We start from the raw sequence: 12,218 nt of genomic DNA on the forward strand, positions 1-12,218 counted from the left end.
GTTCTTGGAAAAGGAATGGGGATGGGAGATGTAAGCTTTTTTTTTTTTAAACTACGATGACGGTTGACGGTTGACGGATCAAACCGTCGTCCAAATGTTTATTATACGTCGGTTGTTCATTTACTCTCGTCGTCTGAGTTATAAGCCACAACTGGTAGCCTAAAGACGACTGTTTCTCCATTAAACGTCGTCTTTAGGCTACCAGAACCTCGTACAAATTTTTGGGTTTGGGTATCTTAATGACGACGGTGACTATAGATGCCGTCGTCTGAATTTATATTAAACGACGATTATTTTGTTCAAACCATCGTCTTGTCCATGTTTTATATTTAATTTTCATTTTGTTCTCTGCTATTTGAATGAGGTAGAGTTTCATTGCTGGTCTTTCCACTTTAATATATATATATATATATATATATATATATATATTTATATGAATTTTATAGAGTGTGAGATGGATAAGTCATGGATGCATGCGGATAGAAGATCGAAGGCATATGAGTTAGGGGTGGAAGGATTTTTGAATTTTGATCAGAAAATCTTGGAAATACAACTGAGATTCGTTGTCCATGTGTTAAATGTGGGAATATTCGATTGTTTGGGGTTGGAATTATAAGGGAACACTTATACTTTAATGGAATTGACCAAAGCTATAAGATTTGGACATGGCACGGAGAACCTTGGGAATAGACTACCAATGCTAGTAGAAATGTGGAAGAAGATGAGCAAAGTAGGTTCAGTTATGTTTCTGAAGAATTAGGGATGGATGATAATGATTTTGCCAATATTGGATCTGATCATTATGAGTTTGCCAATGTGATTGGGGATGGCGATGAACCCTTGTACCCTGGTTGCAGTAAGTACATGAAGTTGTCGGCTTTGGTGAAGTTATATAATTTGAAAGCAAAACATGGGAGGAGTGATGTTTGCTTTACAGAATTATTGATACTTCAAGGAGAATTGCTTCCAGAAGGAAATACACTACCTTCCTCTATGTACGAGGCAAAAAAGACTTTGTCTGCTTTAGGGATGAGTTATGAGAAAATCCACACATGTCCCAATGACTGCATTTTGTATCGGAAGGAGTATGAGGATGCAACTAATTGTCCTACTTGTGGTATCTCAAGGTGGAAGGAAGCCAAAGATGGGTTCTTGAAATAGGGTGTGGCAGCGAAGGTGGTGTGGTATTTTCCTCCAATTCCAAGGTTTAAAAGGATGTTTCAATCACATAAGACAGCTAAGAGTTTGACTTGGCATGCTGCAAGAAAATCAGTTGACGGTCATATGTCTCATACAGCGGATTCCCCGTCTTGGAAACTTGTTGATGAAAAATGGCCCGACTTTGGTAAGGAGCCAAGAAACTTGAGATTGGCTCTCTCATCTGATGGATTCAATCCCCACAGTTCTTTAAGTAGCAGATACAGTTGTTGGCCAGTTATGTTAGTTACATATAATCTCCCACCATGGCTATGCATGAAGCGGAAGTTCATGATGTTGACCTTACTAATTTCCAGTCCTAAACAGCCCATAAATGATATAGACGTCTACTTGAAATCTCTGATTGATGATTTGAAATCTATGTGGGATGGGATTAGAGGAGTGTATGATGCCCACATAGGAGAATACTTTACACTCAGAGGTGTATTACTGTGGACAATTAATGATTTTCCTGCCTATGGAAACTTATCTGGTTGTGTCGTTAAATGATATAAAGCTTGTCCAATATGCAGCAATGATACACCTGGTCACAGGTTGAAAAATGGCCACAAAATTTGTTACATTGGGCATAGAAAGTGGTTACCAATCAATCATCCATATAGGAGGCAACGTGCAGCTTTTAATGGGAAACCTGAATATGGGATGCCTCCCGAGTCATTAACCGGAGAAGAAGTGCTGCATATGGTTGAAGATATTATTTACATATGGGGCTCGAAAAATAGGGGAAGTGTTGGTGAGAATGATGGTGACAGAGTTTGTTGGAAGAAGAAATCAAAATTCTTTGATCTCGAGTATTGGAAATACCTCCCTGTGAGGCATACCCTAGATGTTATGCACATTGAGAAGAATGTTTGCGATAGTATCATTGGTACATTGCTAGAGATCCCTGGAAAAAATAAAGATGGGATTGCTGCTCAGTTAGACTTATTAAACATGGGGGTAAAAATTGATTTGCAACCCGAGTATGGAGAAAGACGTACTCGCTTGCCTCCAGGGCCTTGGAATTTGTCAAGAGCAGAGAAGTGAGCGGTTTGCAATTCTTTTTATGGTATGAAGGTTCCTAAAGGTTATTCTTCAAATATAAAAAATCTTGTATCTTTAAAAGATTCAAGACTTCTTGGCCTTAAATCTCATGATTGTCATACCTTGATGCAACAATTGCTCCCTGTGGCAATTCGTTCTGTTTTGGAGAAGCCTGCAAGGTATGCAATAACTCGATTGTGTTTCTTCTTCAATGCTATATGTGCAAAGACGGTAGATGTTTCCAAGCTAGATAAGTTCGAAGAATATGTAGTAGTTACTTTGTGTTTGCTTGAGAAGTACTTTCCCCCTTCATTTTTTGATATCATGGTTCATCTAGTAGTACAACTTGTCAGAAAATTTCGTCTGTGTGGGCCAGTATATTTTAGATGGATGTATCCATTTGAAAGATATATGAAAGTGCTACAGGGGTATGTTCAGAATCGTACTCGTCTCGAAGGTTGCATTGCTGAGCGGTGAGCGGTATATAGCTGAAGAAGCTGTAGAGTTTTGTACCGAGCATTTACCTGATGTTAGTACAGTTGGAGTGCCTTCAAGCCAAAAGATGGGAGTTTCAAAGCCATTATCAGGTTGCACAGTGAGCTTAGTTGATATGGACTTGTTGAACCAGACACATCTATATGTCTTGGAGAATACAGAGGAAGTCCTACCTTATATCGAGTACGTATGAGTTTAATTTTTCATATGTAGTCATTTTAATATTATTACTCCTTATGTTTATCTTATATACAAGGGAACGTAATGCGTGATTTTTTCGTGTCAATTGTAGGGAACATATGATCCACATCAAGACCACTTATCCAAAATTTAGAAAGAGAACAAAATGGCTACAAGATAAGCACAATAGCACTTTCATTCAATGGCTATGCTTTAAGGTATATATGTTATTGAATGACATATTGAACTTATTTTAATTTTCTTTCTTTCTATATATATGTTAGATTGAATTAAGATATATGTTTAATTTGCAGGTTCAAAGTGAACTTAATGGGGAAGACAATAATGGCGTATCAGAAAATTTGAGGTGGTTAGCAGCTAGTCCAAGCATGGCAGTGCCATCATATAGGAGCTATCTTATTAATGGTGTCAAATTTAACACCAAGGCACAAGATGATGTGCGAACTGTCCAAAATAGTGGAGTTTATTTAGTTGCACATACTATGCAAGTTGCTAGTGTCAAGGATAAAAACCCTATTGTCTCAAATATGGGTTTTTATGGGATTATTCAAGAAATTTGGGACCTTGACTACCAAAAGTTTAGAATCCCAGTCTTGAGGTGTGATTGGATAGATAACACTTCGGGCCTTGTAGTCGACGAACTTGGATTTACCCTTGTAGATCTGAGTAAAATTGGACATAGGAATGACCAATTTGTTATGGCTTCTCAAGTCAAACAAGTATTTTATGTTGACGACCCAATGCATCGTGGTTGGTCGGTAGTGTTATCAATACCTAATAGAGAATATAATGATGTTATTGGTGATGATGTGCTAGGTGATATTAGAATTGAGTGTGAGCCATTTACTAGAGGGATACCAAATGTTGACACATTTGATGACCTAGTGGGTGAGTTTGGGAGTGAGAATATTAGAGATGGGTGTGAAGATATATGGATTGATTGATTGTTGTAATGTATGACATTAGTTATGCAGTTAATTGTATGACATTAATTCATAGCTCTGTATATCATTTTAATTCCGATCACATTTTCATTATGCAGGCTTTGGGCACGACAAATCAAAAATTAAAAATAATGGGTTAAAGCTGAAAATACGACGGTCAAGTTACAAAAATCGCAAAAAGCGACGTCTACAAAACAACCAACGTCGGGGTTTCACAACCGACGTGGAATGACAACACAAAAATGAAATAAAAATCGTCATTTGAAAAAGAAAACACGTCGGTTAATTAAAATTAATTTCAAAACGGTTAATAAATATTTAAAACAACGAAGGTAAATAAAATAATCAACGACAAACAATAAAGTATAACACGACGACAGAGCTCAAACTGACGAATTTACGGATATAATCAATTGATGATTAACGTCGTAAAAACATTGTTGCACGTCAGTTATAATTAAACTATTGACGTCTCGAAGAATACACATGTCAAAAAAGGTTATAAAAGAGACTTAACAAAGACTAACCACGTCATGGAATAAATAAATAACCAATGTAGTAAGGATATAACAACGTCGAAGAATTGAATTCTTGGGACATAGTAAAGCATAACCACGACCTTCATTTTACAATAACCGACGTCAAATCCATAATTCAAGGCGTTTCGTTACTTCTTAACGACGGTTAGGCTAAAAGCAATGACGTCTCAGAGATTACACACGTCTAAGTGGCTCACAAAAGAGACTTTTAAAATGCCAACCACGTCAAAGTCTATAAACACCGACGTTGTAAATTACTAACAACGTCCTAAAATGTGACTCCTAGGCCATAGTAAATGGATTAAACATGACAATTATTTTAATTAACCGACGTGTAATATTAAATCCACGTCATTTATTTCTCTGTTAAAGCCGTCAAAATAATTTTCAACGTCTGTGGTGACCTAAAGGGTCGTGGTTATTTCTTTTTTACGTCAGTCCAAGTAAATATATGCCATGTTAAATCTTTAAGACGTCACTTTTTTTGACAACAGTGACGTCTAATTTACCATGTTATATGTTTTAGACGTCAGTTTTTTTATTTAGTGAACGTAGTATTTATTAACCACGACGGTTTTTACATTTTACACGTCGGTTTTGTTTTAATTAGAGACGTTGATAAAAATATTTACATCGGGTTTGTAATTGTTTTTGACATTTAACATTATTTAAACGTTTGTGTTTTACTAAAATCGTCGTCTAATATAGTCGAATGTTGTCTTTTTATGCTTTTATGTATGAAATAGACGTCGGTTTTAGTTTTTTTTATGACATGTAATATATTAACCACGTCGGTTATTTGCCGTCGTTATTTTATGTGTTAAAAGACGGCGGTCGATTTCACATCGGTTTTAAAACATGATACACGACGGTGGATTCCCGTCGTCTATTTCGTTTTTTGTAGTAGTACACCCACGTGCTTTAACGGTTCTTAAGTGTAATGCACTTCATAGTCTAGTTGTTATTTTTCTGCTCTAGCTCCCAGTGAATAGGACCTTGATTTGAAAATCAGTCAAGTTCAAATCTGGTGGCACTTTACCAATGTGTGTGAGAAAACCTCCCTCCCCTTTCTCATTATCTATATTGAAGACTCCAGGGAGGAGCTTTTACAGACTATGAGTGCATGTGCTCTCTTACAGGCCTAGGTATCGGGACCCTTATGATATAATTAATTGGGCATGTGCTCTTTCCGCCATCACATTATTTTTTGAACCTACCTTATACTTACTCAGGAAAAGAAAATTCAGATCATAAATGAAACTTTACCAACATTTCACATCTTTTCGAAGGAGGAAAAAAAATCAGCGGTGCTGCTGTATGGAAAATCAGCTAATATAAAGCCAATATTGTATTGTAGGTAATAAATCTCACCAACCAAACTTTTTAGAATCATAACATGTACCTGACAGCCCTGTCTGGTATTAATGTCTGTATTTAATTTCCAAGCTGCTTCACGGTTATGAAGACGACCATATAAATACTTGTGTAGCTACTCAACCATAAGCAGATAACCCTTTGACAACCAAAAAAATAAAAAGGACCATATAAGATCCATACCTATTACAATTGTCATTCTCAAGAAAAAATAAAGAAGGGGGAAACTCACACACATAGGTACCATGGAGACTTGAGTTCAAGACCACTTAACTAAACAAAAGGCCTGAGTCAATTTAACTAAACACTCCATTGGTACGAAAAAAGAAAAAGAAATAATGAACCCGCAATAAAAATAACAAAAAGGTGGCCAAAAATAAATTCAGACGTGCTATAATTGCCATAAATATGTTGGAAAACCAAAAAAAAATAATTTAAAAATGGACATGCGATTTAATGATTGAGCTAAATCTTGAACATAAAACCATTAATGGAGACTCTACCAAAAGAAATAAAGGATCAAGCGGCTAACAAAAAATAGCACTTTCACACGTTTACACTCCAGCCCTAATGTGACGGCCTTGAAAATTTGTCATACCTCAGAAATTTACGGTGCACTCCCACCCCAGAAATGAATCATTTTTCTAACTGGAGAAATTATTACAATTGTGATTTTTTCTGTTGTGGCTGTTGGTAGCCTTGTTGTTGTCTGTTTGTGGCTGTTGGTCATGGGTGGGTATCTAGACTGAAAAACCGGAACACCAAGCTACACAGGATGGAAAAAACGGGAAAGATACCATGTTGACTAAAAAGTCAACAAACAAGCACCGAAATGGATCGGACCGATTTAAATCGATTCTAGTGCCAATTTCACACTTTACAAAACCGCACCGGACCGGACCAAACGAGCTGAATTTTTTTTATTTAAAAAAAAGTTATTTAATTCCAATGCTAAATTTTTAATCTCATAACTAATATTTCCCCAAGTTCAACTTTTAAGCACCTTCTTTTCTAAACCCAATCATCTCTCTTTGCATGAAATTAGATCATTTGTGAATTTTTAAGCCCACAAAATACAATTTTAGTTGGAATTTGTAAATTTGAAAAATATATAAAAAAATATATGGTATGAAAACTGAAAAATCAAAATCTGCACCGGAATCGGTTTTATAAATTTTTTTACCAAAATCGGACCGAACCGCACTGGTTGATAATACTAATTTTAATTTCAGTGTGAGGTGAAAATCGAATTGGACCAGACCGCACCCACCCCTACTATTGTTAGCCTTGCTCTGTATTGTACTTCTCTTTTGGTTGGAATGAAAGTGTTCTTGACACAAAAAAAACAAAAAAACAAAAAAAACTTGGGTGATGGTACTTCTTAGGTCATTGTCCAAAACAGGTCATTCAATTTGTATTATGTCTAGCATTTAATAAAATTTATTTTTCCAAGTAGTTCGTTTGATAGGTAGGTGATTGTAAAATAACCTTTTTAAATAATTTCAAAATGGCATGATTGACATTTACTCTCTTTGGTTGATAATTCCTGCTTTACTTGCCTGGAAAATATCTAGTTGAAATATTCTTTTCAATGTTTCATCTCTTACTTTTTGTTTTGGTAAAGATGAACTTTCATAAACAAAGACCAAAGAGAGGCCAAAGACACACCGAGACTACACAACCAGTCAACGGCAAGCTATTGAAAATGCGTTTGGATGAGAAACTTTGATGGTATATGAAATTTCAAAATGAAGAAAATTTAAAAGATGGAATAATATATAAAAGCATCTGCAAAGATTAGGATCGATGAATTTTATTGCATAAAATTGAACTAAAACAGTTAAATTTCACTTGCACTAGAGGGTGCTATGTGATGAACCCTCTATTGCAATTGCAATAGGCTAACCGTGGGACCAATATGCCAATAAAAAATATTAAAAAATACAGCAATTAATGCATTATGTTGTTAAGAACATCCGCAATAGTTGTTCAATAGTTCAATGCGATAGAAAAAAATACATCAATTAATATATATTTTTTCAAATATATTCAAAATGTACTAGTCTCTTTTTAAAGATCTCTTTGAGAATATTGCAATGGTACCATAGTGTTATTAAATTTATCACTTTTATTTTATTTGAGTATGTTAAAAAACGTGTAAGTAGATATAACTATTTATCTTAAGCTATTGAATTGTACCATTGCAAGTAAAACTATAGTTCAATTCAATAGATGTAAAAAAAGATCAATTTATTGAACTATTAAACAACCATTGTGGATGCTCTAATGATAAAATTCCATGTTGGCTAATGTACAATGCATGCTAGATTTGAAATATGATGTAAGTACAGCAAAGGTGATGTTGATTATGATGATCTAATGACTTCTTCAACTACTTGGAATGAGCGAAGTTATGAATAGGGGGAGGGAGATAAGGAATTAGAATTTTGGATCAACTACCCAATGATCAATCTAATTCCTAATTTTTCAAGTATCAGATTACGAAGCCTGACGTATAACCTACATATTTTTTTAATTTCAATCGGCCTATGTGTTAGTAGTAAATATAGGAGAAGTCAAGAATATGAATGAGACCGATGGAGAGAAATGTAGAGATATTTCAATGGTTTTTGTAGGTACGGTAAATTTTTTTCTAAACTCCATAAAACCTACCATTTTATAAATTCCTTAAGTTTTTATATTCAACAAAGATTTCTCTATATATACTTTTTTCTTTTGGTAAGATTCTTTATATATATATATTTTAAACCCTCACTAAATACTCCTATAAATTTATGGACTTCTTAAAAATGTATGTTAAATTAGTAGGAAGCACCAACTATTATATTAACTTTTTATTACCAACTAATGTGCTTGGTCTAGTGACACTAGTATTAAGTAGAAGATAAATTAAATATCGACACATAAGTTATAATTTCCAGTATGATCCTAATACCGCGACACATGGTGTCACTAATTCACCCATCTAATTTCTCATATTCATTTAAACAGTGTAGTTAAATCCTTTTTCAAATCCACCAACAACACAGTTCCTAATAATGGTCAAAAGTGAGGTATTAAATTGGTTCAACAGTTACCTACCCTATCCTGACAAAAGAAGCTGTATTAGTTAAATTACTTCACTGTACGGAACAAGCTACCAACTTTTTCTATACACAAAAGCTGTATTAGTTAATAACGTACGTCCATTATTTAGAGTTGGTATAAATAAGCTTCTACATCTAGTTTACCACTTGTGCAGATATTAGAAAGAGGATCGATGGGGCTTCTGGTTAATATTGTGATGAGGCCCTGCCTGGAATTTTGGGGAAGGAAATGGAATTTACTAGACATAGCCACTGCAGTTGTGTTTTTCATTCTGCATTGTCTTTGTGCGATGGCGCCATTTCATTTCACGTGGCCTGCCTTTTGGCTGGCCTGTGCTCTCTATCTTGTGACGGGTTTAGGAGTGACTTTGTCTTTCCATAGAAATCTTGCTCACAAGAGTTTTCGTATGCCGAAATGGCTCGAGTACTTGTTTGCTTACTTCGGGGTTCTCTCACTTCAGGTATGTGAATTTTAACGTGGAGCAAATTTTGCCACTTTTTTTTGGCTTTTTTTTTTTCTGATTTGTATAAGCAGTACATTGATTATTCTAAATACATGAGAAGTACATGTTGGCTATAACTGATGTGCTCCCCACTCTGTACCCGAGTTCAAATCTCTCTTCTTGTAATTTAGATTAGATTAAAGTACATTATCTCTTGTATCAAAAAAAGAAAGAAAAAAAACATAAGAAGTACGGGTTTGTATTTTGCTTGTTTGGTTTTGCAGGGAAGTCCAATAGAATGGGTGAGCTCACACCGATATCATCACCAGTTTACTGATACTGAGAAAGATGTTCATAGCCCTCGTCAAGGATTTTGGTTTAGTCACATGGGTTGGATCCTCGATAGCGGCTCTCGGTTTGGAAAAGTAAAAATACCAAACCCAACTCTCTCTCTTTCTAGAACAAATATATTTGCTTACACTATAATTTTGTTCCAGTTCTAAATGGAAACTTTTGCAGTATGGAGGACTGAAGAACGTTGAAGATTTGAAAAGGCAAGCCTTCTATAGGTTTCTTCATCGTACTTATCTTCTGCATTCAATTGTTCTACTTGGAAGTTTACTCTATGCCGCCGGTGGAGTTCCCTTCTTGGTGTGGGGGATGGTGAGATTTCTTCTTGTCTTCTTTATTTATTTATTTTTAAAGAGTGCTGCTATTTCAACCCACTTATCCTATTTCCTCACTCACCTTATCTTCAAAACTTTAAAGACTAATTTACCCCTTTGTAAACTGACTTCTCTATCCCTTAGCTAATTGTTGACACCTGGACACTCACTTTACTCTAAGTTAACACTGTTAGGTCAAAAAAAATAAAAATAAAAACAAAAACAAAAAATTAGAAGGAAAAAATAAAAAAGCCAGCAAACAACCACCAGACCACCCACCCGACAACACGAACCGACCTCCCCTCCTCACCTCACCACCAGCCACATATTCAACATTCTTCAAAACTTCAATTTCTAATTTGTTTTAAAACAAATTTTGGACTCAACAATGTTAAGTTAGGGTTAAAAAGTTTTAAGTGAATGTCCATGTGTCAATAATTAAAGGGTATTTTAGGAATAATGGTGGGTGGAAAGATAATATTTTGTTTTTTTTAAAATTTAAATGGTGGGTGGAAAAATAAGGTGGGTTGGAAAATAGGATAGGGGGTGGAAATAGAAGCATTCTTTTTAAAAATAAAAGGCCATAAATATTCCAATCATATTAAAGTTTTCTTAGTGGCTTTTACCAAACCGTTGGAATATTTGATAGACGTAAAGACTAAATAGTCATGAACCATATATGAATACAATAGCAAAAGTGTAGGCCTCGGTGTTGTTAGTAGTGGACTGTTGACCCGTATCTCTGAAATTTAACAGAAAATCCTTTTCATATTGCAGGGGGTAAGAATGGTATGCGTTTTCCATAGTACTTTGTTAGTAAATTCAGCCGGCCACATGTGGGGTAAACAAGTGTATCACACTGGTGATACGTCAAGGAACAATTGGTACATTTTGAATAAATATGGAAGTTGGGGTATTATTAAATATTCTTCTTCATGATGAGGGATACTAAATATTTTTTTGCGATTGTACATTTAGGTGGTTGGGTTTGTTAGCACTTGGAGAAGGATGGCACAACAATCACCATGCTTTTGATTACTCAGCTCGACAAGGTTTTGAATGGTGGCAAATTGATTTTACTTGGTATGTAATAAGATTTTTCCAACTACTTGGATTGGCAACAGATGTAAAAACACCAACTGAGTCTCAAAAGCGACGAAAGGCTTTAAAGAGTAAAATGATGGCTACTTCACATTAACTTGAAAGAGTTTGAGAGATAGCTTGGGCTACCAGTATGTTACCTTTTATGTTTGGCTTTAGTATTTTTGGTAATTTTTAGATTTTCTAATACTTTCCAATATTGTATTATTGTAATCGGTTTACGGAGGTTGATGATTCACCTATGGGTGGAACCACACTAAGGGCTACAGTGGGCTGTAGCCCAGTGTGGTTTTTTAAGAAAAAAAATATAAAACTTATATATTTAACTTATTTTCAATATTAGCCCAGTCAGTGGCAGTTTCTTTGTCATTTTACTTTTATTTATTTTTATATTACTCCATTTACTTAAGTTTACAATGTAAATAAGGAAGTAACCCCCATTTGGATTCAAATAAAAATACTAGAAAATCAAATTCCCATCAAATCAAAATATGAAAAATCGGTTTTAGTGAAAAATACGATTTAGGCTAAAAATGATAGCTATTAGGTTAATATGTACTTCATACTAAAATCCCATAAAATCAAGTTTTCTTATTTGATGTGTGAGGAATAAAAGCCACCAAATAATATATCTTAATTCAATCTAACATATAGAAAGGAAGAAAATTAAAAGTTCAATATGTCATTCAATAACATATATACCTTAAAGCGTAGCCATTGAATGAAAGTGCTATTGCGCTTATCTTGTAGTCACTTTGTTCTCTTTCTAAATTTTGGATAAGTGGTCTTGATGTGGATCATATGTTCCCTACAATTGACACGAACAAATCAAGCATTACGGTCTCTTGTATATAAGATAAACATAAGGAATAATAATATTTAAAATGGCTACAAATGAAAAATTAAACTCATACTTACTCGATATAAGGTAGGACTTCCTCCATATTCTCCAAGACATATAGATGTGCTAGGTTCAACAAGTCCAGATCAACTAAGCTCACTGTGCAACCTGATAAAGTCTTTGAAACTCCCATCTTTTGGCTTGAAGGCACTCCAACTGTACTAACATCAGATAAATGCTCGGTACAAAACTCTACAGCTTCTTCAG

At 34.8% G+C, this 12,218-nt stretch overlaps 1 protein-coding gene and 1 pseudogene across 1 annotated transcript; both read left to right on the forward strand.

The window, feature by feature from the left end:
• Window positions 1-454: 454 nt before the first annotated feature.
• LOC148294910 (uncharacterized) lies at window positions 455-3,001 on the forward strand (annotated as a pseudogene).
• A 6,036-nt stretch (window positions 3,002-9,037) lies between these two features.
• Window positions 9,038-11,447, forward strand: LOC110766717 (palmitoyl-monogalactosyldiacylglycerol delta-7 desaturase, chloroplastic-like). Its single transcript, XM_021970082.2, has 5 exons — window positions 9,038-9,362; window positions 9,629-9,769; window positions 9,864-10,007; window positions 10,787-10,893; window positions 10,988-11,447. Exons 1-5 carry the CDS (start codon window positions 9,075-9,077, stop codon window positions 11,205-11,207), a joined length of 900 nt encoding a protein of 299 aa, XP_021825774.1. The 5' UTR covers window positions 9,038-9,074; the 3' UTR covers window positions 11,208-11,447.
• Window positions 11,448-12,218: the final 771 nt, after the last annotated feature.

This window comes from Prunus avium, chromosome 4 (assembly GCF_965620075.1).
Source record: "Prunus avium chromosome 4, drPruAviu1.hap1.1, whole genome shotgun sequence".
Lineage (NCBI taxonomy): Eukaryota > Viridiplantae > Streptophyta > Magnoliopsida > Rosales > Rosaceae > Prunus > Prunus avium.

Excerpts from the sequence above, each read along its gene's own strand:
- LOC110766717 (XM_021970082.2), top strand. The coding sequence starts at position 9,075 with ATGGGGCTTCTGGTTAATATTGTGATGAGGCCCTGCCTGGAATTTTGG. Across the intron at positions 9,363-9,628 it reads TCGGGGTTCTCTCACTTCAG|GGAAGTCCAATAGAATGGGT; the intron begins GTATGTGAATTT and ends TTGGTTTTGCAG. Across the intron at positions 9,770-9,863 it reads GCGGCTCTCGGTTTGGAAAA|TATGGAGGACTGAAGAACGT; the intron begins GTAAAAATACCA and ends AAACTTTTGCAG.